The following is a 25,010-nucleotide window of genomic DNA, read 5'->3' on the forward strand; positions in this document are numbered from 1 at the left end:
TATTGTAATCATCACCAGCTGCCTTATACTGAGTCATATATTGTAATCATCACCAGCTGACTTATACTGAGCATATATTGTAATCATCACCAGCTGCCTTATACTGAGTGATATATTGTAATCATCACCAGCTGACTTATACTGAGTGATATATTGTAATCATCACCAGCTGCCTTATACTGAGTCATATATGTAATCATCACCAGCTGCCTTATACTGAGTCATATATTGTAATCAACACCAGCAGACTTATACTGAGTCATATATTGTAATCATCACCAGCTGCCTTATACTGAGCCATATATTGTAATCATCACCAGCTGACTTATACTGAGTCATATATTGTAATCATCACCAGCTGACTTATACTGAGTCATATATTGTAATCATCACCAGCTGACTTATACTGAGTCATATATTGTAATCATCACCAGCTGCCTTATACTGAGTCATATAGTGTAATCATCACCAGCTGCCTTATACTGAGTCATATATTGTAATCATCATCCAGCTGACTTATACTGAGTCATATAGTGTAATCATCACCAGCTGACTTATACTGAGTCATATATTGTAATCATCACCCAGCTGACCTTATACTGAGTCATATATTGTAATCATCACCAGCTGACTTATACTGAGTCATATATTATAATCATCACCAGCTGACTTATACTGAGTCATATATTATAATCATCACCAACTGACTTATACTGAGTCATATATTGTAATCATCACCAGCTGACTTATACTGAGTCATATTGTGTAATCATCACCAGCTGACTTATACTGAGTCATATATTGTAATCATCACCCAGCTGACTTATACTGAGTCATATTGTGTAATCATCACCAGCTGACTTATACTGAGTCATATATTATAATCATCACCAGCTACCTTATACTGAGTCATATATTGTAATCATCACCAGCTGCCTTATACTGAGTCATATATTATAATCATCACCAGCTACCTTATACTGAGCCATATATTGTAATCATCACCAGCTGACTTATACTGAGTCATATATTGTAATCATCACCAGCTGACTTATACTGAGTCATATATTGTAATCATCACCAGCTGACTTATACTGAGTCATATATTGTAATCATCACCAGCTGACTTATACTGAGCCATATATTGTAATCATCACCCAGCTGCCTTATACTGAGTCATATATTGTAATCATCACCAGCTGACTTATACTGAGTCATATATTGTAATCATCACCCAGCTGCCTTATACTGAGTCATATATTGTAATCATCACCCAGCTGCCTTATACTGAGTCATATAGTGTAATCATCACCAGCTGACTTATACTGAGTCATATATTATAATCATCACCAGCTGACTTATACTGAGTCATATAGTGTAATCATCACCAGCTGCCTTATACTGAGTCATATTTGTAATCATCACCAGCTGCCTTATACTGAGTCATATATTGTAATCATCACCAGCTGCCTTATACTGAGTCATATATTGTAATCATCACCAGCTGCCTTATACTGAGTCATATATTATAATCATCACCAGCTGCCTTATACTGAGTCATATATTGTAATCATCACCAGCTGACTTATACTGAGCCATATATTGTAATCATCACCAGCTGCCTTATACTGAGTCATATATTGTAATCATCACCAGCTGCCTTATACTGAGTCATATATTGTAATCATCACCAGCTGCCTTATACTGAGTCATATATTGTAATCATCACCCAGCTGACTTATACTGAGTCATATATTGTAATCATCACCAGCTGACTTATACTGAGTCATATATTGTAATCATCACCAGCTGACTTATACTGAGTCATATATTGTAATCATCACCAGCTGCCTTATACTGAGTCATATATTGTAATCATCACCAGCTGCCTTATACTGAGTCATATATTGTAAATCATCACCAGCTGACTTATACTGAGTCATATATTGTAATCATCACCAGCTGACTTATACTGAGTCATATATTGTAATCATCACCAGCTGCCTTATACTGAGTCATATATTGTAATCATCACCAGCTGACTTATACTGAGTCATATATTGTAATCATCACCAGCTGACTTATACTGAGTCATATATTGTAATCATCACCCAGCTGCCTTATACTGAGTCATATATTGTAATCATCACCAGCTACCTTATACTGAGTCATATATTGTAATCATCACCAGCTACCTTATACTGAGTCATATATTGTAATCATCACCAGCTGCCTTATACTGAGTCATATATTGTAATCATCACCAGCTGACTTATACTGAGTCATATATTGTAATCATCACCAGCTGACTTATACTGAGCCATATATTGTAATCATCACCAGCTGACTTATACTGAGTCATATATTGTAATCATCACCAGCTGACTTATACTGAGCCATATATTGTAATCATCACCCAGCTGACTTATACTGAGTCATATATTGTAATCATCACCAGCTACCTTATACTGGGCCATATATTGTAATCATCACCAGCTGCCTTATACTGAGCCATATATTGTAATCATCACCAGCTGACTTATACTGAGTCATATATTGTAATCATCACCAGCTGACTTATACTGAGTCATATATTGTAATCATCACCAGCTGACTTATACTGAGCCATATATTGTAATCATCACCAGCTGCCTTATACTGAGTCATATATTGTAATCATCACCAGCTGACTTATACTGAGTCATATATTGTAATCATCACCAGCTGCCTTATACTGAGTCATATATTGTAATCATCACCAGCTGCCTTATACTGAGTCATAATTGTAATCATCACCAGCTGACTTATACTGAGTCATATATTGTAATCATCACCAGCTGCCTTATACTGAGTCATATATTGTAATCATCACCAGCTGCCTTATACTGAGTCATATATTGTAATCATCACCAGCTGCCTTATACTGAGTCATATATTGTAATCATCACCAGCTGCCTTATACTGAGTCATATATTGTAATCATCACCAGCTGCCTTATACTGAGTCATATATTATAATCATCACCAGCTGCCTTATACTGAGTCATATATTGTAATCATCACCAGCTACCTTATACTGAGTTATATATTGTAATCATCACCAGCTGCCTTATACTGAGTCATATATTGTAATCATCACCAGCTGCCTTATACTGAGTCATATATTGTAATCATCACCAGCTGACTTATACTGAGTCATATATTGTAATCATCACCAGCTGCCTTATACTGAGTCATATATTGTAATCATCACCAGCTGCCTTATACTGAGTCATATATTGTAATCATCACCAGCTGACTTATACTGAGTCATATATTGTAATCATCACCAGCTGACTTATACTGAGTCATATATTGTAATCATCACCAGCTGACTTATACTGAGTCATATATTGTAATCATCACCAGCTGCCTTATACTGAGTCATATATTGTAATCATCACCAGCTGACTTATACTGAGTCATATATTGTAATCATCACCAGCTGCCTTATACTGAGTCATATATTGTAATCATCACCAGCTGCCTTATACTGAGTCATATATTGTAATCATCACCAGCTGACTTATACTGAGTCATATATTGTAATCATCACCAGCTGCCTTATACTGAGTCATATATTGTAATCATCACCAGCTGCCTTATACTGAGTCATATATTGTAATCATCACCAGCTGCCTTATACTGAGCCATATATTGTAATCATCACCCAGCTGCCTTATACTGAGTCATATATTGTAATCATCACCAGCTGCCTTATACTGAGTCATATATTGTAATCATCACCAGCTGACTTATACTGAGCCATATATTGTAATCATCACCAGCTGCCTTATACTGAGTGATATATTGTAATCATCACCAGCTGACTTATACTGAGTGATATATTGTAATCATCACCAGCTGCCTTATACTGAGTCATATATTGTAATCATCACCAGCTGCCTTATACTGAGTCATATATTGTAATCATCACCAGCTGACTTATACTGAGTCATATATTGTAATCATCACCAGCTGCCTTATACTGAGCCATATATTGTAATCATCACCAGCTGACTTATACTGAGTCATATATTGTAATCATCACCAGCTGACTTATACTGAGTCATATATTGTAATCATCACCAGCTGACTTATACTGAGTCATATATTGTAATCATCACCAGCTGCCTTATACTGAGTCATATAGTGTAATCATCACCAGCTGCCTTATACTGAGTCATATATTGTAATCATCATCCAGCTGACTTATACTGAGTCATATAGTGTAATCATCACCAGCTGACTTATACTGAGTCATATATTGTAATCATCACCCAGCTGACCTTATACTGAGTCATATATTGTAATCATCACCAGCTGACTTATACTGAGTCATATATTATAATCATCACCAGCTGACTTATACTGAGTCATATATTATAATCATCACCAACTGACTTATACTGAGTCATATATTGTAATCATCACCAGCTGACTTATACTGAGTCATATTGTGTAATCATCACCAGCTGACTTATACTGAGTCATATATTGTAATCATCACCAGCTGACTTATACTGAGTCATATTGTGTAATCATCACCAGCTACCTTATACTGAGTCATATATTATAATCATCACCAGCTACCTTATACTGAGTCATATATTGTAATCATCACCAGCTGCCTTATACTGAGTCATATATTATAATCATCACCAGCTACCTTATACTGAGCCATATATTGTAATCATCACCAGCTGACTTATACTGAGTCATATATTGTAATCATCACCAGCTGACTTATACTGAGTCATATATTGTAATCATCACCAGCTGACTTATACTGAGTCATATATTGTAATCATCACCAGCTGACTTATACTGAGCCATATATTGTAATCATCACCCAGCTGCCTTATACTGAGTCATATATTGTAATCATCACCAGCTGACTTATACTGAGTCATATATTGTAATCATCACCCAGCTGCCTTATACTGAGTCATATATTGTAATCATCACCCAGCTGCCTTATACTGAGTCATATAGTGTAATCATCACCAGCTGACTTATACTGAGTCATATATTATAATCATCACCAGCTGACTTATACTGAGTCATATAGTGTAATCATCACCAGCTGCCTTATACTGAGTCATATATTGTAATCATCACCAGCTGCCTTATACTGAGTCATATATTGTAATCATCACCAGCTGCCTTATACTGAGTCATATATTGTAATCATCACCAGCTGCCTTATACTGAGTCATATATTATAATCATCACCAGCTGCCTTATACTGAGTCATATAGTGTAATCATCACCAGCTATCTTATACTGAGCCATATATTGTAATCATCACCAGCTGCCTTATACTGAGTCATATATTGTAATCATCACCAGCTATCTTATACTGAGCCATATATTGTAATCATCACCAGCTGCGTTATACTGAGTCATATATTGTAATCATCACCCAGCTGACTTATACTGAGTCATATATTGTAATCATCACCAGCTGACTTATACTGAGTCATATATTGTAATCATCACCAGCTGACTTATACTGAGTCATATATTGTAATCATCACCAGCTGCCTTATACTGAGTCATATATTGTAATCATCACCAGCTGCCTTATACTGAGTCATATATTGTAATCATCACCAGCTGACTTATACTGAGCCATATATTGTAATCATCACCAGCTGACTTATACTGAGTCATATATTGTAATCATCACCAGCTGCCTTATACTGAGTCATATATTGTAATCATCACCCAGCTGCCTTATACTGAGTCATATATTGTAATCATCACCAGCTGCCTTATACTGAGCCATATATTGTAATCATCACCAGCTGCCTTATACTGAGCCATATATTGTAATCATCACCAGCTGACTTATACTGAGTCATATATTGTAATCATCACCAGCTGCCTTATACTGAGTCATATATTGTAATCATCACCAGCTGCCTTATACTGAGTCATATATTGTAATCATCACCAGCTGACTTATACTGAGTCATATATTGTAATCATCACCAGCTGACTTATACTGAGTCATATATTGTAATCATCACCAGCTGCCTTATACTGAGTCATATATTGTAATCATCACCAGCTGACTTATACTGAGTCATATATTGTAATCATCACCAGCTGGCTTATACTGAGTCATATATTGTAATCATCACCAGCTGCCTTATACTGGGCCATATATTGTAATCATCACCAGCTGCCTTATACTGAGTCATATATTGTAATCATCACCAGCTGACTTATACTGAGTCATATATTGTAATCATCACCAGCTGCCTTATACTGGGCCATATATTGTAATCATCACCAGCTGCCTTATACTGAGTCATATATTGTAATCATCATCCAGCTGACTTATACTGAGTCATATATTGTAATCATCACCAGCTGACTTATACTGAGTCATATATTGTAATCATCACCAGCTGACTTATACTGAGTCATATATTGTAATCATCACCAGCTGACTTATACTGAGTCATATATTATAATCATCACCAACTGCCTTATACTGAGTCATATAGTGTAATCATCACCAGCTACCTTATACTGGGCCATATATTGTAATCATCACCAGCTGCCTTATACTGAGTCATATAGTGTAATCATCACCAGCTGACTTATACTGAGTCATATATTGTAATCATCACCAGCTACCTTATACTGAGTCATATATTGTAATCATCACCAGCTGCCTTATACTGAGTCATATAGTGTAATCATCACCAGCTGACTTATACTGAGTCATATATTGTAATCATCACCAGCTGACTTATACTGAGTCATATATTGTAATCATCACCAGCTGCCTTATACTGAGTCATATATTGTAATCATCACCAGCTACCTTATACTGAGTTATATATTGTAATCATCACCAGCTGACTTATACTGAGTCATATTTTGTAATCATCACCAGCTACCTTATACTGAGTCATATATTGTAATCATCACCAGCTGCCTTATACTGAGTCATATATTGTAATCATCACCAGCTGCCTTATACTGAGTCATATATTGTAATCATCACCAACTGCCTTATACTGAGTCATATATTGTAATCATCACCAGCTACCTTATACTGAGTCATATAGTGTAATCATCACCAGCTGCCTTATACTGGGCCATATATTGTAATCATCACCAGCTGCCTTATACTGAGTCATATATTGTAATCATCACCAGCTGACTTATACTGAGTCATATATTGTAATCATCACCAGCTGCCTTATACTGGGCCATATATTATAATCATCACCAACTGCCTTATACTGAGTCATATAGTGTAATCATCACCAGCTACCTTATACTGAGTCATATATTATAATCATCACCAGCTGCCTTATACTGAGTCATATATTGTAATCATCACCAGCTGCCTTATACTGAGTCATATATTGTAATCATCACCAGCTGACTTATACTGAGTCATATATTGTAATCATCACCAGCTACCTTATACTGAGCCATATATTGTAATCATCACCAGCTGACTTATACTGAGCCATATATTGTAATCATCACCCAGCTGCCTTATACTGAGTCATATATTGTAATCATCACCAGCTGACTTATACTGAGTCATATATTGTCATCATCACCAGCTGACTTATACTGAGCCATATATTGTAATCATCACCAGCTGACTTATACTGAGCCATATATTGTAATCATCACCAGCTGCCTTATACTGAGTCATACAGTTTAATCATCACCAGCTGCCTTATACTGAGTCATATATTGTAATCATCACCAGCTGCCTTATACTGAGTCATATATTGTAATCATCACCAGCTGCCTTATACTGAGTCATATATTGTAATCATCACCAGCTGACTTATACTGAGCCATATATTGTAATCATCACCCAGCTGCCTTATACTGAGTCATATATTGTAATCATCACCAGCTGACTTATACTGAGTCATATATTGTCATCATCACCAGCTGACTTATACTGAGCCATATATTGTAATCATCACCAGCTGACTTATACTGAGCCATATATTGTAATCATCACCAGCTGACTTATACTGAGTCATATATTGTAATCATCACCAGCTGACTTATACTGAGCCATATATTGTAATCATCACCAGCTGCCTTATACTGAGTCATATATTGCAATCATCACCAGCTGACTTATACTGAGTCATATATTGTAATCATCACCCAGCTGCCTTATACTGAGTCATATTTTGTAATCATCACCAGCTGCCTTATACTGAGTCATATAGTTTAATCATCACCAGCTGCCTTATACTGAGTCATATAGTTTAATCATCACCAGCTGACTTATACTGAGTTATATATTGTAATCATCACCAGCTGCCTTATACTGAGTCATATATTGTAATCATCACCCAGCTGCCTTATACTGAGTCATATATTGTAATCATCACCCAGCTGCCTTATACTGAGTCATATATTGTAATCATCACCAGCTGCCTTATACTGAGTCATATATTGTAATCATCACCAGCTGACTTATACTGAGTCATATAGTGTAATCATCACCAGCTGACTTATACTGAGTCATATATTGTAATCATCACCAGCTGACTTATACTGAGCCATATATTGTAATCATCACCAGCTACCTTATACTGAGTCATATATTGTAATCATCACCCAGCTGACTTATACTGAGCCATATATTGTAATCATCACCCAGCTGCCTTATACTGAGTCATATATTGTAATCATCACCCAGCTGCCTTATACTGAGTCATATAGTGTAATCATCACCAGCTGACTTATACTGAGTCATATATTATAATCATCACCAGCTGCCTTATACTGGGCCATATATTGTAATCATCACCAGCTGACTTATACTGAGTCATATATTGTTATCATCACCAGCTGACTTATACTGAGCCATATATTGTAATCATCACCAGCTGACTTATACTGAGCCATATATTGTAATCATCACCAGCTGACTTATACTGAGCCATATATTATAATCATTACCAGCTGCCTTATACTGAGTCATATATTGTAATCATCACCAGCTGACTTATACTGAGTCATATATTGTAATCATCACCAGCTGCCTTATACTGAGTCATATAGTGTAATCATCACCCAGCTGACTTATACTGAGTCATATATTGTAATCATCACCAGCTGACTTATACTGAGCCATATATTGTAATCATCACCAGCTGCCTTATACTGAGTCATATATTGTAATCATCACCAGCTTGTCCAATAAACTGAGTCATATATTGTAATCATCACCAGCTGACTTATACTGAGTCATACATTGTAATCATCACCAGCTGCCTTATACTGAGTCATATATTGTAATCATCACCCAGCTGCCTTATACTGAGTCATATATTGTAATCATCACCAGCTGCCTTATACTGAGTCATATATTATAATCATCACCAGCTGCCTTATACTGAGTCATATATTGTAATCATCACCAGCTATCTTATACTGAGCCATATATTGTAATCATCACCAGCTGCGTTATACTGAGTCATATATTGTAATCATCACCAGCTGCCTTATACTGAGTCATATATTGTAATCATCACCAACTGCCTTATACTGAGTCATATATTGTAATCATCACCAGCTGCCTTATACTGAGTCATATATTGTAATCATCACCAGCTGACTTATACTGAGTCATATATTGTAATCATCACCAGCTGACTTATACTGAGCCATATATTGTAATCATCACCAGCTGCCTTATACTGAGTCATATATTGTAATCATCACCAGCTGCCTTATACTGAGTCATATATTGTAATCATCACCAGCTGACTTATACTGAGTCATATATTGTAATCATCACCAGCTGCCTTATACTGAGTCATATATTGTAATCATCACCAGCTGCCTTATACTGAGTCATATATTGTAATCATCACCAGCTGCCTTATACTGAGTCATATATTGTAATCATCACCAGCTGCCTTATACTGAGTCATATATTGTAATCATCACCAGCTGACTTATACTGAGTCATATATTGTAATCATCACCAGCTGACTTATACTGAGTCATATATTGTAATCATCACCAGCTACCTTATACTGAGCCATATATTGTAATCATCACCAGCTGACTTATACTGAGTCATATATTGTAATCATCACCAGCTGACTTATACTGAGTCATATATTGTAATCATCACCAGCTGACTTATACTGAGCCATATATTGTAATCATCACCAGCTGCCTTATACTGAGTCATATATTGTAATCATCACCAGCTGCCTTATACTGAGTCATATATTGTAATCATCACCAGCTGACTTATACTGAGTCATATATTGTAATCATCACCAGCTGCCTTATACTGAGTCATATATTGTAATCATCACCAGCTGACTTATACTGAGTCATATATTGTAATCATCACCAGCTGACTTATACTGAGTCATATATTGTAATCATCACCAGCTACCTTATACTGAGCCATATATTGTAATCATCACCAGCTGACTTATACTGAGCCATATATTGTAATCATCACCAGCTACCTTATACTGAGTCATATATTGTAATCATCACCAGCTGACTTATACTGAGTTATATATTGTAATCATCACCAGCTGCCTTATACTGAGTCATATATTGTAATCATCACCAGCTGACTTATACTGAGTCATATATTGTAATCATCACCAGCTGACTTATACTGAGTCATATATTGTAATCATCACCAGCTACCTTATACTGAGCCATATATTGTAATCATCACCAGCTGACTTATACTGAGTCATATATTGTAATCATCACCAGCTGACTTATACTGAGTCATATATTGTAATCATCACCAGCTGACTTATACTGAGTCATATATTGTAATCATCACCAGCTGACTTATACTGAGCCATATATTGTAATCATCACCAGCTGCCTTATACTGAGTCATATATTGTAATCATCACCCAGCTGCCTTATACTGAGTCATATATTGTAATCATCAGCAGCTGACTTATACTGAGTCATATATTGTAATCATCACCAGCTGCCTTATACTGAGCCATATATTATAATCATCACCAGCTGCCTTATACTGAGTCATATAGTGTAATCATCACCAGCTGCCTTATACTGAGTCATATATTGTAATCATCACCAGCTGCCTTATACTGAGTCATATATTGTAATCATCACCAGCTGCCTTATACTGAGTCATATATTGTAATCATCACCAGCTGCCTTATACTGAGTCATATATTGTAATCATCACCAGCTGACTTATACTGAGTCATATATTATAATCATCACCAGCTGCCTTATACTGAGTCATATATTGTAATCATCACCCAGCTGCCTTATACTGAGTCATATATTGTAATCATCACCAGCTGACTTATACTGAGTCATATTGTGTAATCATCACCAGCTGACTTATACTGAGTCATATATTGTAATCATCACCAGCTGACTTATACTGAGTCATATATTGTAATCATCACCAGCTGCCTTATACTGAGTCATATATTGTAATCATCACCAGCTGACTTATACTGAGTCATATATTGTAATCATCACCAGCTGACTTATACTGAGTCATATATTATAATCATCACCAGCTGCCTTATACTGAGTCATATATTGTAATCATCACCAGCTGCCTTATACTGAGTCATATATTATAATCATCACCCAGCTGCCTTATACTGAGTCATATATTGTAATCATCACCAGCTGACTTATACTGAGTCATATATTGTAATCATCACCCAGCTGACTTATACTGAGCCATATATTGTAATCATCACCAGCTACCTTATACTGAGTCATAAATTGTAATCATCACCCAGCTGCCTTATACTGAGTCATATATTGTAATCATCACCAGCTGCCTTATACTAAGTCATATATTGTAATCATCACCAGCTGACTTATACTGAGCCATATATTATAATCATCACCAACTGCCTTATACTAAGTCATATATTGTAATCATCACCAGCTGACTTATACCGAGTTATATATTGTAATCATCACCAGCTGACTTATACTGAGCCATATATTATAATCATCACCAACTGCCTTATACTAAGTCATATATTGTAATTGTTACGGTACCAACTGTGTACCAAGGGTTAACCCCAGATGAACAATGTCCTGCATAGACAATCAGCAATTCACAACCCAGCCAGTTTCAGGTTTAAAACAGAATGACAACTTTATTTGAAGGCAGCACACAGATTTATACAGGTTTTTGATCCCCCCTCAGATGGGGGTTGAAAGAATGTTGTACATTAGATAAAAGGGAGAAGCGCCCTTGACATGATACAATAGAATTATATTACTTAAATACTTTACTTAGGCAGATAACAACTTAAACACATTTGGCTTGTCTTATCACCTAGCCTCTGTTCTCTGAGGGTGATTAAACAATGGCCTGTTTATTACTTAAATGTAATTATAGCACACAATAGCTGAGGCCAGAAAACCTGTCTTTATAAATTAGATTCTTAAAGCTAAACACAGTTAACTCTTTCAGTCCTGACAGAAGGGTCTGTCACATAGCTCCCCCCTTGTGGAACACTCCGGCAGACCCGGCTTGACCCTTTTGCGGGTCAACCTGGGGATGACCGGACTAGGAGGTGGTAGGCATGTCAGTTTGCTGGGACAATCCATCTGTATTCCCGTTATGAGAGAGAATCCCTGTCTGTATAAATAAGGGTTCAACCTCTTCAGTGCCCCGACTAGGGCTAAACAGTCCTTCAAAATATCATCGGCTTCTTTACGTGGTTTTTGTACCTGCTCTTTATAGGTATCCACAATCCCTTCATACTGACATAGGGTGCCCTTGAGTTGCTGCACCTCCCTATGAGCCAGCGTCAGCTTCTCCTCCAGTGTCACTAAGTTTGTCCTTAATGTTTCATGTTCCACTCTCAAGCTGGTGTTTTCTGCAGTCTGTCGGTGCAGCTTGTCTAGCAGAGATTCCTGTTCTAAACGTGCTTTTTCCTCTGCACTCCTCTTCTCTCCCGCTAGCACTGTTACATGATTATTTAACGTGACCATTTTATCCTCTACGTGACTCTTCTCCTTCATCAGCGCATTGTAACGTGACTCCCACATATCAATAGCGGATAGAGATTTACTGAGCTCAGCGTCCTGGGGCTTAGCAGCAGGGGGGTCAGTCTCTGCTGCACGGATCTGAGCACGGGTAGTCACAGGGTTAACATCAGCGGGACCCATGGGAGCATAGGCAGAAACAAGGGGGACCAAGGTATTTCCAAGGAGAACATCAGCTGGTAAATCCTTCATGACCCCCACATTCACAGGTCTAGCGCCCCCTCCCCAATCCAAATGCACCCTGGCAACAGGTAGGCGGAACACAGTGCCCCCTGCTACCCTCACAGCCACAGTGTCTCCTGTGTGCTGTTTCTCAGACACCAAGTTCTTTCGAAGCAAGGTCATGGTAGCACCAGTATCCCGTAGACCACTGACCTCCTTCCCATTCACTTTAACCAGTTGCCGGTTATTCCGGTGGGCAGCTTGCACAAGGTCTGCCTCATGTAGGATGCCCCAGCATTCTTGCGCCTCTACATAGCGGGCCGCAGGCTGAGGATTACGTGGGATTCCGCTAGCGGGTCTTCTCCAGGACTGTGCTTGGTTCGCTGCGTTTAGGGGACACTCTGGTCTTTTGTGCCCTAGTTGCTTACATCCAAAGCACCGAATAGGTTGTGAGTAGCCCCGCGAATTGAACCAGGCTCTCTGAGGGTAGTTCGTGGCCCGAGACCGTGTGGTATAGCGGTGTGCTGGGGGTTGGTAACTGGCAGGTGCTGGGGTGACTGGGGGTCTGTACTCCACTCTGGCAGGGGGCTTAGTGGTAGCAGTGTCCAGTTTGCGGGCATCCGTATACTCATCTGCCAAGCGAGCCGCTTCATGCAGGGTGGAGGGTTTACGGTCCCGAACCCACTCTCGAACTCCTGCGGGTAACTTGTCGAAGCAATGTTCCAACAGGAATAGCTGCAGCACCTCTTCCCCAGATACGGCTTGGCACCCCGCTATCCAGTAAGCTGCTGTGCGGTGCACCTTACATGCCCACTCAAGGTAGGAATCACCAGCCAATTTAACAGTGTCTCTGAACCGCCTCCGGTATGCCTCCGGTGTAACCGCATACCTGGAGAGCAGAGCCTCTTTTACAGTATTATAATCCCCGACTTCCTCATCTGGAATGGCCCGAAAAGCCTCACTGGCCCGGCCGGATAATTTTCCGGATAATATCGTGACCCAGTCCTCTGCGGGTACCTTGTGTAGTGCACATTGCCTCTCAAAATCTGCAAGGTACCCATCAATCTCTCCTTCTGTTTCCAGGAAGTTTTTAAAAGCTGCAAAATTTACTTTTCCCTTTTCCACTGGGGTTGCTGTGACTTGGGCTGCTGCAGCGCCGCTTTGGCGAAGTAGGTTGGCCTCCACAGCTGCTATGACCCGGTCGATAATTTCGGCAGATGGGTTGGGGCCATAATATGCCAGTCTTATTTTAACCGCCCGATCAAAGCTTGCTTCTTCAGGGGTTCTGTCTGATATGCTGGGCCCATTGGTTCCTTCTGTCCCTGGTACTCTTTCCATCTTAGTCAGTATTGTAATAATCCCCCTCTTCCTGAGGTTACTGGCTTGTGTAGTTGCTCTTCTGGGCGATAAGGATTCTCCCGTCGCTTGCCACCAATGTTACGGTACCAACTGTGTACCAAGGGTTAACCCCAGATGAACAATGTCCTGCATAGACAATCAGCAATTCACAACCCAGCCAGTTTCAGGTTTAAAACAGAATGACAACTTTATTTGAAGGCAGCACACAGATTTATACAGGTTTTTGATCCCCCCTCAGATGGGGGTTGAAAGAATGTTGTACATTAGATAAAAGGGAGAAGCGCCCTTGACATGATACAATAGAATTATATTACTTAAATACTTTACTTAGGCAGATAACAACTTAAACACATTTGGCTTGTCTTATCACCTAGCCTCTGTTCTCTGAGGGTGATTAAACAATGGCCTGTTTATTACTTAAATGTAATTATAGCACACAATAGCTGAGGCCAGAAAACCTGTCTTTATAAATTAGATTCTTAAAGCTAAACACAGTTAACTCTTTCAGTCCTGACAGAAGGGTCTGTCACAGTAATCATCACCAGCTGCCTTATACTGAGTCATATATTGTAATCATCACCAGCTGCCTTATACTGAGCCATATATTGTAATCATCACCAGCTGACTTATACTGAGTCATATATTGTAATCATCACCAGCTGCCTTATACTGAGTCATATATTGTAATCATCACCCAGCTGCCTTATACTGAGTCATATATTGTAATCATCACCAGCTGCGTTATACTGAGTCATATATTGTAATCATCACCAGCTGACTTATACTGAGTCATATATTGTAATCATCACCAGCTGACTTATACTGAGTTATATATTGTAATCATCACCAGCTGCCTTATACTGAGTCATATATTGTAATCATCACCAGCTGACTTATACTGAGTCATATATTGTAATCATCACCAGCTGACTTATACTGAGTCATATATTGTAATCATCACCAGCTGCCTTATACTGAGTCATATATTGTAATCATCACCAGCTGCCTTATACTGAGTCATATATTGTAATCATCACCAGCTGACTTATACTGAGTCATATATTGTAATCATCACCAGCTATCTTATACTGAGTCATATATTGTAATCATCACCAGCTGACTTATACTGAGTCATATATTGTAATCATCACCCAGCTGCCTTATACTGAGTCAGATATTGTAATCATCACCAGCTACCTTATAATGAGTCATATATTGTAATCATCACCAGCTGCCTTATACTGAGTCATATATTGTAATCATCACCCAGCTGCCTTATACTGAGTCATATATTGTAATCATCACCAGCTGCGTTATACTGAGTCATATATTGTAATCATCACCCAGCTGCCTTATACTGAGTCATATAGTGTAATCATCACCAGCTACCTTATACTGAGTCATATATTGTAATCATCACCAGCTGACTTATACTGAGTCATATATTGTAATCATCACCAGCTGACTTATACTGAGTCATATATTATAATCATCACCCAGCTGCCTTATACTGAGTCATATAGTGTAATCATCACCAGCTGACTTATACTGAGTCATATAGTGTAATCATCACCAGCTGCCTTATACTGAGCCATATATTATAATCATCACCAGCTGCCTTATACTGAGTCATATAGTGTAATCATCACCAGCTGCCTTATACTGAGTCATATATTATAATCATCACCAGCTGCCTTATACTGAGTCAGATATTGTAATCATCACCAGCTACCTTATAATGAGTCATATATTGTAATCATCACCAGCTGCCTTATACTGAGTCATATATTGTAATCATCACCAGCTGACTTATACTGAGTCATATTTTGTAATCATCACCAGCTGACTTATACTGAGTCATATATTGTAATCATCACCAGCTGACTTATACCGAGTCATATATTGTAATCATCACCCAGCTGCCTTATACTGAGTCATATATTGTAATCATCACCAACTGACTTATACTGAGTCATATATTGTAATCATCACCAACTGCCTTATACTGAGTCATATATTGTAATCATCACCAGCTGACTTATACCGAGTCATATATTGTAATCATCACCAGCTGACTTATACTGAGTTATATATTGTAATCATCACCAGCTGCCTTATACTGAGTCATATAGTGTAATCATCACCAGCTGACTTATACTGAGTCATATATTGTAATCATCACCCAGCTGCCTTATACTGAGTCATATATTGTAATCATCACCAACTGACTTATACTGAGTCATATATTGTAATCATCACCAACTGCCTTATACTGAGTCATATATTATAATCATCACCAGCTGACTTATACTGAGTCATATATTGTAATCATCACCAGCTGACTTATACTGAGTTATATATTGTAATCATCACCAGCTGCCTTATACTGAGTCATATAGTGTAATCATCACCAGCTGACTTATACTGAGTCATATATTGAAATCATCACCAGCTGCCTTATACTGAGCCATATATTGTAATCATCACCAGCTGCCTTATACTGAGTCATATATTGTAATCATCACCAGCTGCCTTATACTGAGTCATATATTGTAATCATCACCAGCTACCTTATACTGAGCCATATATTGTAATCATCACCAGCTGACCTATACTGAGTCATATATTATAATCATCACCCAGCTGACTTATACTGAGTCATATATTATAATCATCACCAGCTGACTTATACTGAGTCATATATTGTAATCATCACCAGCTGCCTTATACTGAGTCATATATTGTAATCATCACCAGCTGACTTATACTGAGCCATATATTGTAATCATCACCAGCTGACTTATACTGAGTCATATTGTGTAATCATCACCAGCTGCCTTATACTGAGTCATATAGTGTAATCATCACCAGCTGACTTATACTGAGTCATATAGTGTAATCATCACCAGCTGACTTATACTGAGTCATATAGTGTAATCATCACCAGCTGACTTATACTGAGTCATATAGTGTAATCATCACCAGCTGCCTTATACTGAGTCATATAGTGTAATCATCACCAGCTGCCTTATACTGAGTCATATTGTGTAATCATCACCAGCTGCCTTATACTGAGTCATATAGTGTAATCATCACCAGCTGACTTATACTGAGTCATATAGTGTAATCATCACCCAGCTGACTGATATGATGTCATATAGTGTAATCTTCACCAGCTGACTTATACTGAGTCATATAGTGTAATCATCACCCATGCTCCTTATACTGAGTCATATATTGTAATCATCACCAGCTGCCTTATACTGAGTCATATAGTGTAATCATCACCAGCTGACATATACTGAGTCATATAGTGTAATCATCCACTCAGCTGACTTACTGACTGAGTCATATAGTGTAATCATCACCAGCTGCCTTATACTGAGCCATATATTGTAATCATCACCAGCTGACTTATACTGAGTCATATTGTGTAATCATCACCAGCTGCCTTATACTGAGTCATATAGTGTAATCATCACCAGCTGACTTATACTGAGTCATATAGTGTAATCATCACCAGCTGACTTATACTGAGTCATATAGTGTAATCATCACCAGCTGCCTTATACTGAGTCATATAGTGTAATCATCACCAGCTGCCTTATACTGAGTCATATAGTGTAATCATCACCAGCTGACTTATACTGAGTCATATAGTGTAATCATCACCAGCTGACTTATACTGAGTCATATATTGTAATCATCACCAGCTGACTTATACTGAGCCATATATTGTAATCATCACCAGCTGACTTATACTGAGTCATATTGTGTAATCATCACCAGCTGCCTTATACTGAGTCATATAGTGTAATCATCACCAGCTGCCTTATACTGAGTCATATATTGTAATCATCACCAGCTACCTTATACTGAGTCATATATTATAATCATCACCAGCTACCTTATACTGAGTCATATATTGTAATCATCACCAGCTGACTTATACTGAGTCATATATTGTAATCATCACCAGCTGCCTTATACTGAGTCATATATTGTAATCATCACCAGCTGCCTTATACTGAGTCATATATTGTAATCATCACCAGCTGACTTATACTGAGTCATATATTGTAATCATCACCAACTGCCTTATACTGAGTCATATATTGTAATCATCACCAGCTGCCTTATACTGAGTCATATATTGTAATCATCACCAGCTGCCTTATACTGAGTCATATATTGTAATCATCACCAGCTGCCTTATACTGAGTCATATATTGTAATCATCACCAGCTGACTTATACTGAGTCATATATTGTAATCATCACCAGCTGCCTTATACTGAGTCATATATTGTAATCATCACCAGCTGACTTATACTGAGTCATATATTGTAATCATCACCAGCTGACTTATACTGAGTCATATATTGTAATCATCACCAGCTGCCTTATACTGAGTCATATATTGTAATCATCACCAGCTGCCTTATACTGAGTCATATATTGTAATCATCACCAGCTGCCTTATACTGAGTCATATAGTGTAATCATCACCAGCTGCCTTATACTGAGTCATATATTGTAATCATCACCAGCTACCTTATACTGAGTCATATATTGTAATCATCACCAGCTGACTTATACTGAGTCATATATTATAATCATCACCCAGCTGCCTTATACTGAGTCATATATTGTAATCATCACCAGCTGACTTATACTGAGTCATATATTATAATCATCACCCAGCTGCCTTATACTGAGTCATATATTGTAATCATCACCAGCTGACTTATACTGAGTCATATATTATAATCATCACCAGCTACCTTATACTGAGTCATATATTGTAATCATCACCAGCTGCCTTATACTGAGTCATATATTGTAATCATCACCAGCTGACTTATACTGAGTCATATATTATAATCATCACCAGCTGACTTATACTGAGTCATATAGTGTAATCATCACCAGCTGCCTTATACTGAGTCATATATTGTAATCATCACCAGCTGCCTTATACTGAGTCATATATTGTAATCATCACCAGCTGACTTATACTGAGTCATATATTGTAATCATCACCAGCTGCCTTATACTGAGTCATATATTGTAATCATCACCAGCTACCTTATACTGAGTCATATATTATAATCATCACCAGCTGACTTATACTGAGTCATATAGTGTAATCATCACCAGCTGACTTATACTGAGTTATATATTGTAATCATCACCAGCTGCCTTATACTGAGTCATATATTGTAATCATCACCAGCTGACCTATACTGAGTCATATATTGTAATCATCACCAGCTGACTTATACTGAGTCATATATTGTAATCATCACCAGCTGACTTATACTGAGTCATATATTATAATCATCACCAGCTGACTTATACTGAGTCATATAGTGTAATCATCACCAGCTGCCTTATACTGAGTCATACATTGTAATCATCACCCAGCTGCCTTATACTGAGTCATATATTGTAATCATCACCCAGCTGCCTTATACTGAGTCATATAGTGTAATCATCACCAGCTACCTTATACTGAGTCATATATTGTAATCATCACCCAGCTGCCTTATACTGAGTCATATATTGTAATCATCACCCAGCTGCCTTATACTGAGTCATATATTGTAATCATCACCAGCTGCCTTATACTGAGTCATATATTGTAATCATCACCAGCTGACTTATACTGAGTCATATATTATAATCATCACCAGCTGACTTATACTGAGTCATATAGTGTAATCATCACCAGCTGACTTATACTGAGTCATATATTGTAATCATCACCAGCTGCCTTATACTGAGTCATATATTGTAATCATCACCAGCTGCCTTATACTGAGTCATATATTGTAATCATCACCAGCTGACTTATACTGAGTCATATATTATAATCATCACCAGCTGACTTATACTGAGTCATATAGTGTAATCATCACCAGCTACCTTATACTGAGTCATATATTGTAATCATCACCAACTGCCTTATAATGAGCCATAATGAGAGAGCTTAGGTTTAGTCTGGGGAAATCTTTTTGTGCTATCCATAAATAAAATATGGGATATTTAAATGACGCTGCAGAGAAGATCTCTTTTGTGACAGTAAGGATTTTAAGGGAATGGTGTACCCATGGGTTTGTTAATGAAATGATCATCATATTAACTGGTAGAAATTGCTGATTGTGGTTGTGGAAATTCTAGTTATTGTGCAGATGTTATATGTGATTTCTTGCACTGTTCTTCACCATAAATCTATTTGGGTAACCAATGTGGATAAGTTTGTGACATTATTGTTGAGACTTTAGGATTTCTTACCTTCTTCAGCAATTTGTTTCTTGCAGATTTTACAACAGAAATGTTCTGGATGCCAAGTGCGACCAAGTGCTGTAATCATATTCTGTAACAGAGGAAGGGGGTGAGTGAAGTAAGAGGGGTACAAAGAACAAAACTAGAGAGAGAAAATAAGCTCATTAGGACAGTGCTTTCCAAACTGTGTGTCGGGACACACTAGTGTGTCGGCAGCAGTGTGTAGGTGTGTCCCTGCTTCAGCACAAATTATTTTAAATTTAAATTTTTTTTTTTTTTTGGGTTTCTGACTTTCCGTCTGCCTGCTACGCATATCACATGGTTGACACGTGATTGATACCTAGTGAGTCACAGATCATCTTAACCAATTGGCACAGCTCAGTGGGAACTGAAACTATTCCCATTGGCGGCTTTGCCAGCACATTGGCTCCTGACTGCAGGTGTAGTCTCCTTAATTGGCTCGTGACTGCATGTGTTGTCAGTGAGTGGGACAGCAGTGTGTTTGCAGTGCGGGCAGTAGTCAATCGGACTCACCGAGCTCTGAGGGCGGCAGCTTAATCGCTGAGCTGAAGTCAGTGGGGGTTTTTTGCAACTAGCTCCCAGTAGTGCATTGCTGCTCTAGCTCTTGATATATGGATAGGAAGTGGAAGCTTAAAAATGCTTGATGATGAAATGCGAGCGTCTTTATCTAATATTCCACCAAATATTCAGAAGCTGTGTTCATCCCATCAACCTCATACATCCCATTAAAATAGTAAGTAGCTATTGGTGTTATTAAACTTTTTTTAATTCTTGCACATACATACTGTTACTTGTAAATGCATTTTATTATTATATAATTTATTTATGTGTCTGTATCTCTTAAAACAAGTTAGTTTAACCTCCTTTTTGCTAGTACAGCTGAATTAATTACTGTGTCGCGAAATGATGTAGGTCTAAAAAGTGTGTCACCAACATGAAAAGTTTGGAAAGCTCTGCATTAGGATATATAGTGATGCATCTTATCCTCCTCAGAAAAAGCCACAGTGCATCTTCATGTTCTTCCATACCTAACAGAGCAGGAGTTTACAATAAATCAATAAATATAATTAATTGTGTCAGCCTACCACCAAGTTCAGTTTTTCAGGTAAGTTGTGTGTTGGCCAAGGGCAAATTATGGGCAAATGATTAGACTGTGTAGCCGCTCACTAGACACAGCGCTAACGAGAGGAAATAAAACAAGGCAGCTGTAGAAGAAATAAATTTAAGCCTACCATATAAGCACATATGATAGTAGAGAACTCTTATTGACCCCCAGCAGTTATTCATAATTATAATAGACTTTATCAGGATAAGTGACTGATAAGGTTTCAACAAAAAAATGCACAAACAAGGATTATGGCTACTGACTTTAACACAATCTTGTGCAATCTAGCTTTATGGGCACTCACTCAAACAGAGGATATTTTAATCCTACATTACTGCCCTAATTTCCAACAGAACATAGTGAAACCCAGCTTTATGTGTTCTGACTCCAACAAGACTTAGTGCAACCAAACTTTACAGGCCCTGACTCCAACATGACAGACTAACAAAGCTTTATGTGTTCTGACTCCAACAAGACTTAGTGCAACCAAACTTTACAGGCCCTGACTCCAACATGACAGACTAACGCAGCTTTATGTGTTCTGACTCCAACAAGACTTAGTGCAACCAAACTTTACAGGCCCTGACTCCAACATGACAGACTAACACAGCTTTATGTGTTCTGACTCCAACAAGACTTAGTGCAACCAAACTTTACAGGCCCTGACGCCAACATGACAGACTAACGCAGCTTTATGTGTTCTGACTCCAACAAGACTTAGTGCAACCAAACTTTACAGGCCCTGACTCCAACATGACAGACTAACGCAGCTTTATGTGTTCTGACTCCAACAAGACTTAGTGCAACCAAACTTTACAGGCCCTGACTCCAACATGACAGACTAACGCAGCTTTATGTGTTCTGACTCCAACAAGACTTAGTGCAACCAAACTTTACAGGCCCTGACTCCAACATGACAGACTAACACAGCTTTATGTGTTCTGACTCCAACAAGACTTAGTGCAACCAAACTTTACAGGCCCTAACTCCAACATGACAGACTAACCCAGCTTTGTGTGTTCTGACTCCAACATGACTTAGTGCAACCAAACTTTACAGGCCCTGACTCCAACATAACAGACTAACGCAGCTTTATGTGTTCTGACTCCAACAAGACTTAGTGCAACCAAACTTTACAGGCCCTGACTCCAACATGACAGACTAACCCAGCTTTATGTGTTCTGACTCCAACAAGACTTAGTGCAACCAAACTTTACAGGCCCTAACTCCAACATGACAGACTAACGCAGCTTTATGTGGTCTGACTCCAACAAGACTTAGTGCAACCAAACTTTACAGGCCCTAACTCCAACATGACAGACTAACGCAGCTTTATGTGTTCTGACTCCAACAAGACTTAGTGCAACCAAACTTTACAGGCCCTGACTCCAACATGACAGACTAACGCAGCTTTATGTGTTCTGACTCCAACAAGACTTAGTGCAACCAAACTTTACAGGCCCTGACTCCAACATGACAGACTAACACAGCTTTATGTGTTCTGACTCCAACAAGACTTAGTGCAACCAAACTTTACAGGCCCTAACTCCAACATGACAGACTAACCCAGCTTTGTGTGTTCTGACTCCAACATGACTTAGTGCAACCAAACTTTACAGGCCCTGATTCCAACATAACAGACTAACGCAGCTTTATGTGTTCTGACTCCAACAAGACTTAGTGCAACCAAACTTTACAGGCCCTGACTCCAACATGACAGACTAACCCAGCTTTATGTGTTCTGACTCCAACAAGACTTAGTGCAACCAAACTTTACAGGCCCTAACTCCAACATGACAGACTAACGCAGCTTTATGTGGTCTGACTCCAACAAGACTTAGTGCAACCAAACTTTACAGGCCCTGACTCCAACATGACAGACTAACGCAGCTTTATGTGTTCTGACTCCAACAAGACTTAGTGCAAACAAACTTTACAGGCCCTGACTCCAACATGACAGACTAACCCAGCTTTGTGGGTTCTAACCCAACAGAAGATAGTGCAACTCAACTTAGAAGTAATGACTTAAGAAGCTTGTTTTTGCAGTCCCTTGACATTTTGTTTACCTAATGCCTCATGTTGTTAGTATGTAGCTTTATAAAGAGGCTGCTAACACAAGTTACTGTCTGATATCTCATGTGAGTATGTAGCTTTATAAAGAGGCTGCTAACACAAGTTACTGTCTGATATCTCATGTGAGTATGTAGCTTTATAAAGAGGCTGCTAACACAAGTTACTGTCTGATACATCATGTGAGTATGTAGCTTTATAAAGAGGCTGCTAACACAAGTTACTGTCTGATACATCATGTGAGTATGTAGCTTTATAAAGAGGCTGCTAACACAAGTTACTGTCTGATACATCATGTGAGTATGTAGCTTTATAAAGAGGCTGATAACACAAGTTACTGTCTGATACATAATGTGAGTATGTAGCTTTATAAAGAGGCTGCTAACTCAAGTTACTGTCTGATATCTCATGTGAGTATGTAGCTTTATAAAGAGGCTGCTAACACAAGTTACTGTCTGATACATCATGTGAGTATGTAGCTTTATAAAGAGGCTGCTAACACAAGTTACTGTCTGATACATCATGTGAGTATGTAGTTTTATAAAGAGGCTGCTAACACAAGTTACTGTCTGATACATCATGTGAGTATGTAGCTTTATAAAGAGGCTGCTAACACAAGTTACTGTCTGATACATCATGTGAGTATGTAGCTTTATAAAGAGGCTGCTAACACAAGTTACTGTCTGATACATCATGTGAGTATGTAGCTTTATAAAGAGGCTGCTAACACAAGTTACTGTCTGATATCTCATGTGAGTATGTAGCTTTATAAAGAGGCTGCTAACACAAGTTACTGTCTGATACATCATGTGAGTATGTAGCTTTATAAAGAGGCTGCTAACACAAGTTACTGTCTGATACATCATGTGAGTATGTAGCTTTATAAAGAGGCTGCTAACACAAGTT

At 38.2% G+C, this 25,010-nt stretch overlaps 1 protein-coding gene across 2 annotated transcripts in view; it reads right to left on the reverse strand.

Annotated features, from left to right (window-relative positions):
• The window catches only part of TGFB1I1 (transforming growth factor beta 1 induced transcript 1), a 475,461-nt gene that overhangs the window by 72,200 nt on the left and 378,251 nt on the right, over positions 1–25,010 (reverse strand). For both annotated transcript variants that reach the window (XM_053694775.1, XM_053694773.1), the window contains exon 9: positions 20,918–20,999. In XM_053694775.1, the coding sequence (XP_053550750.1) occupies positions 20,918–20,999 (82 nt within the window). The remainder of the gene's footprint in view (positions 1–20,917; positions 21,000–25,010) is intronic.

The sequence above is a fragment of the Bombina bombina genome, chromosome 11 (genome assembly GCF_027579735.1).
Source record: "Bombina bombina isolate aBomBom1 chromosome 11, aBomBom1.pri, whole genome shotgun sequence".
NCBI classification, from domain to species: Eukaryota; Metazoa; Chordata; class Amphibia; order Anura; family Bombinatoridae; genus Bombina; species Bombina bombina.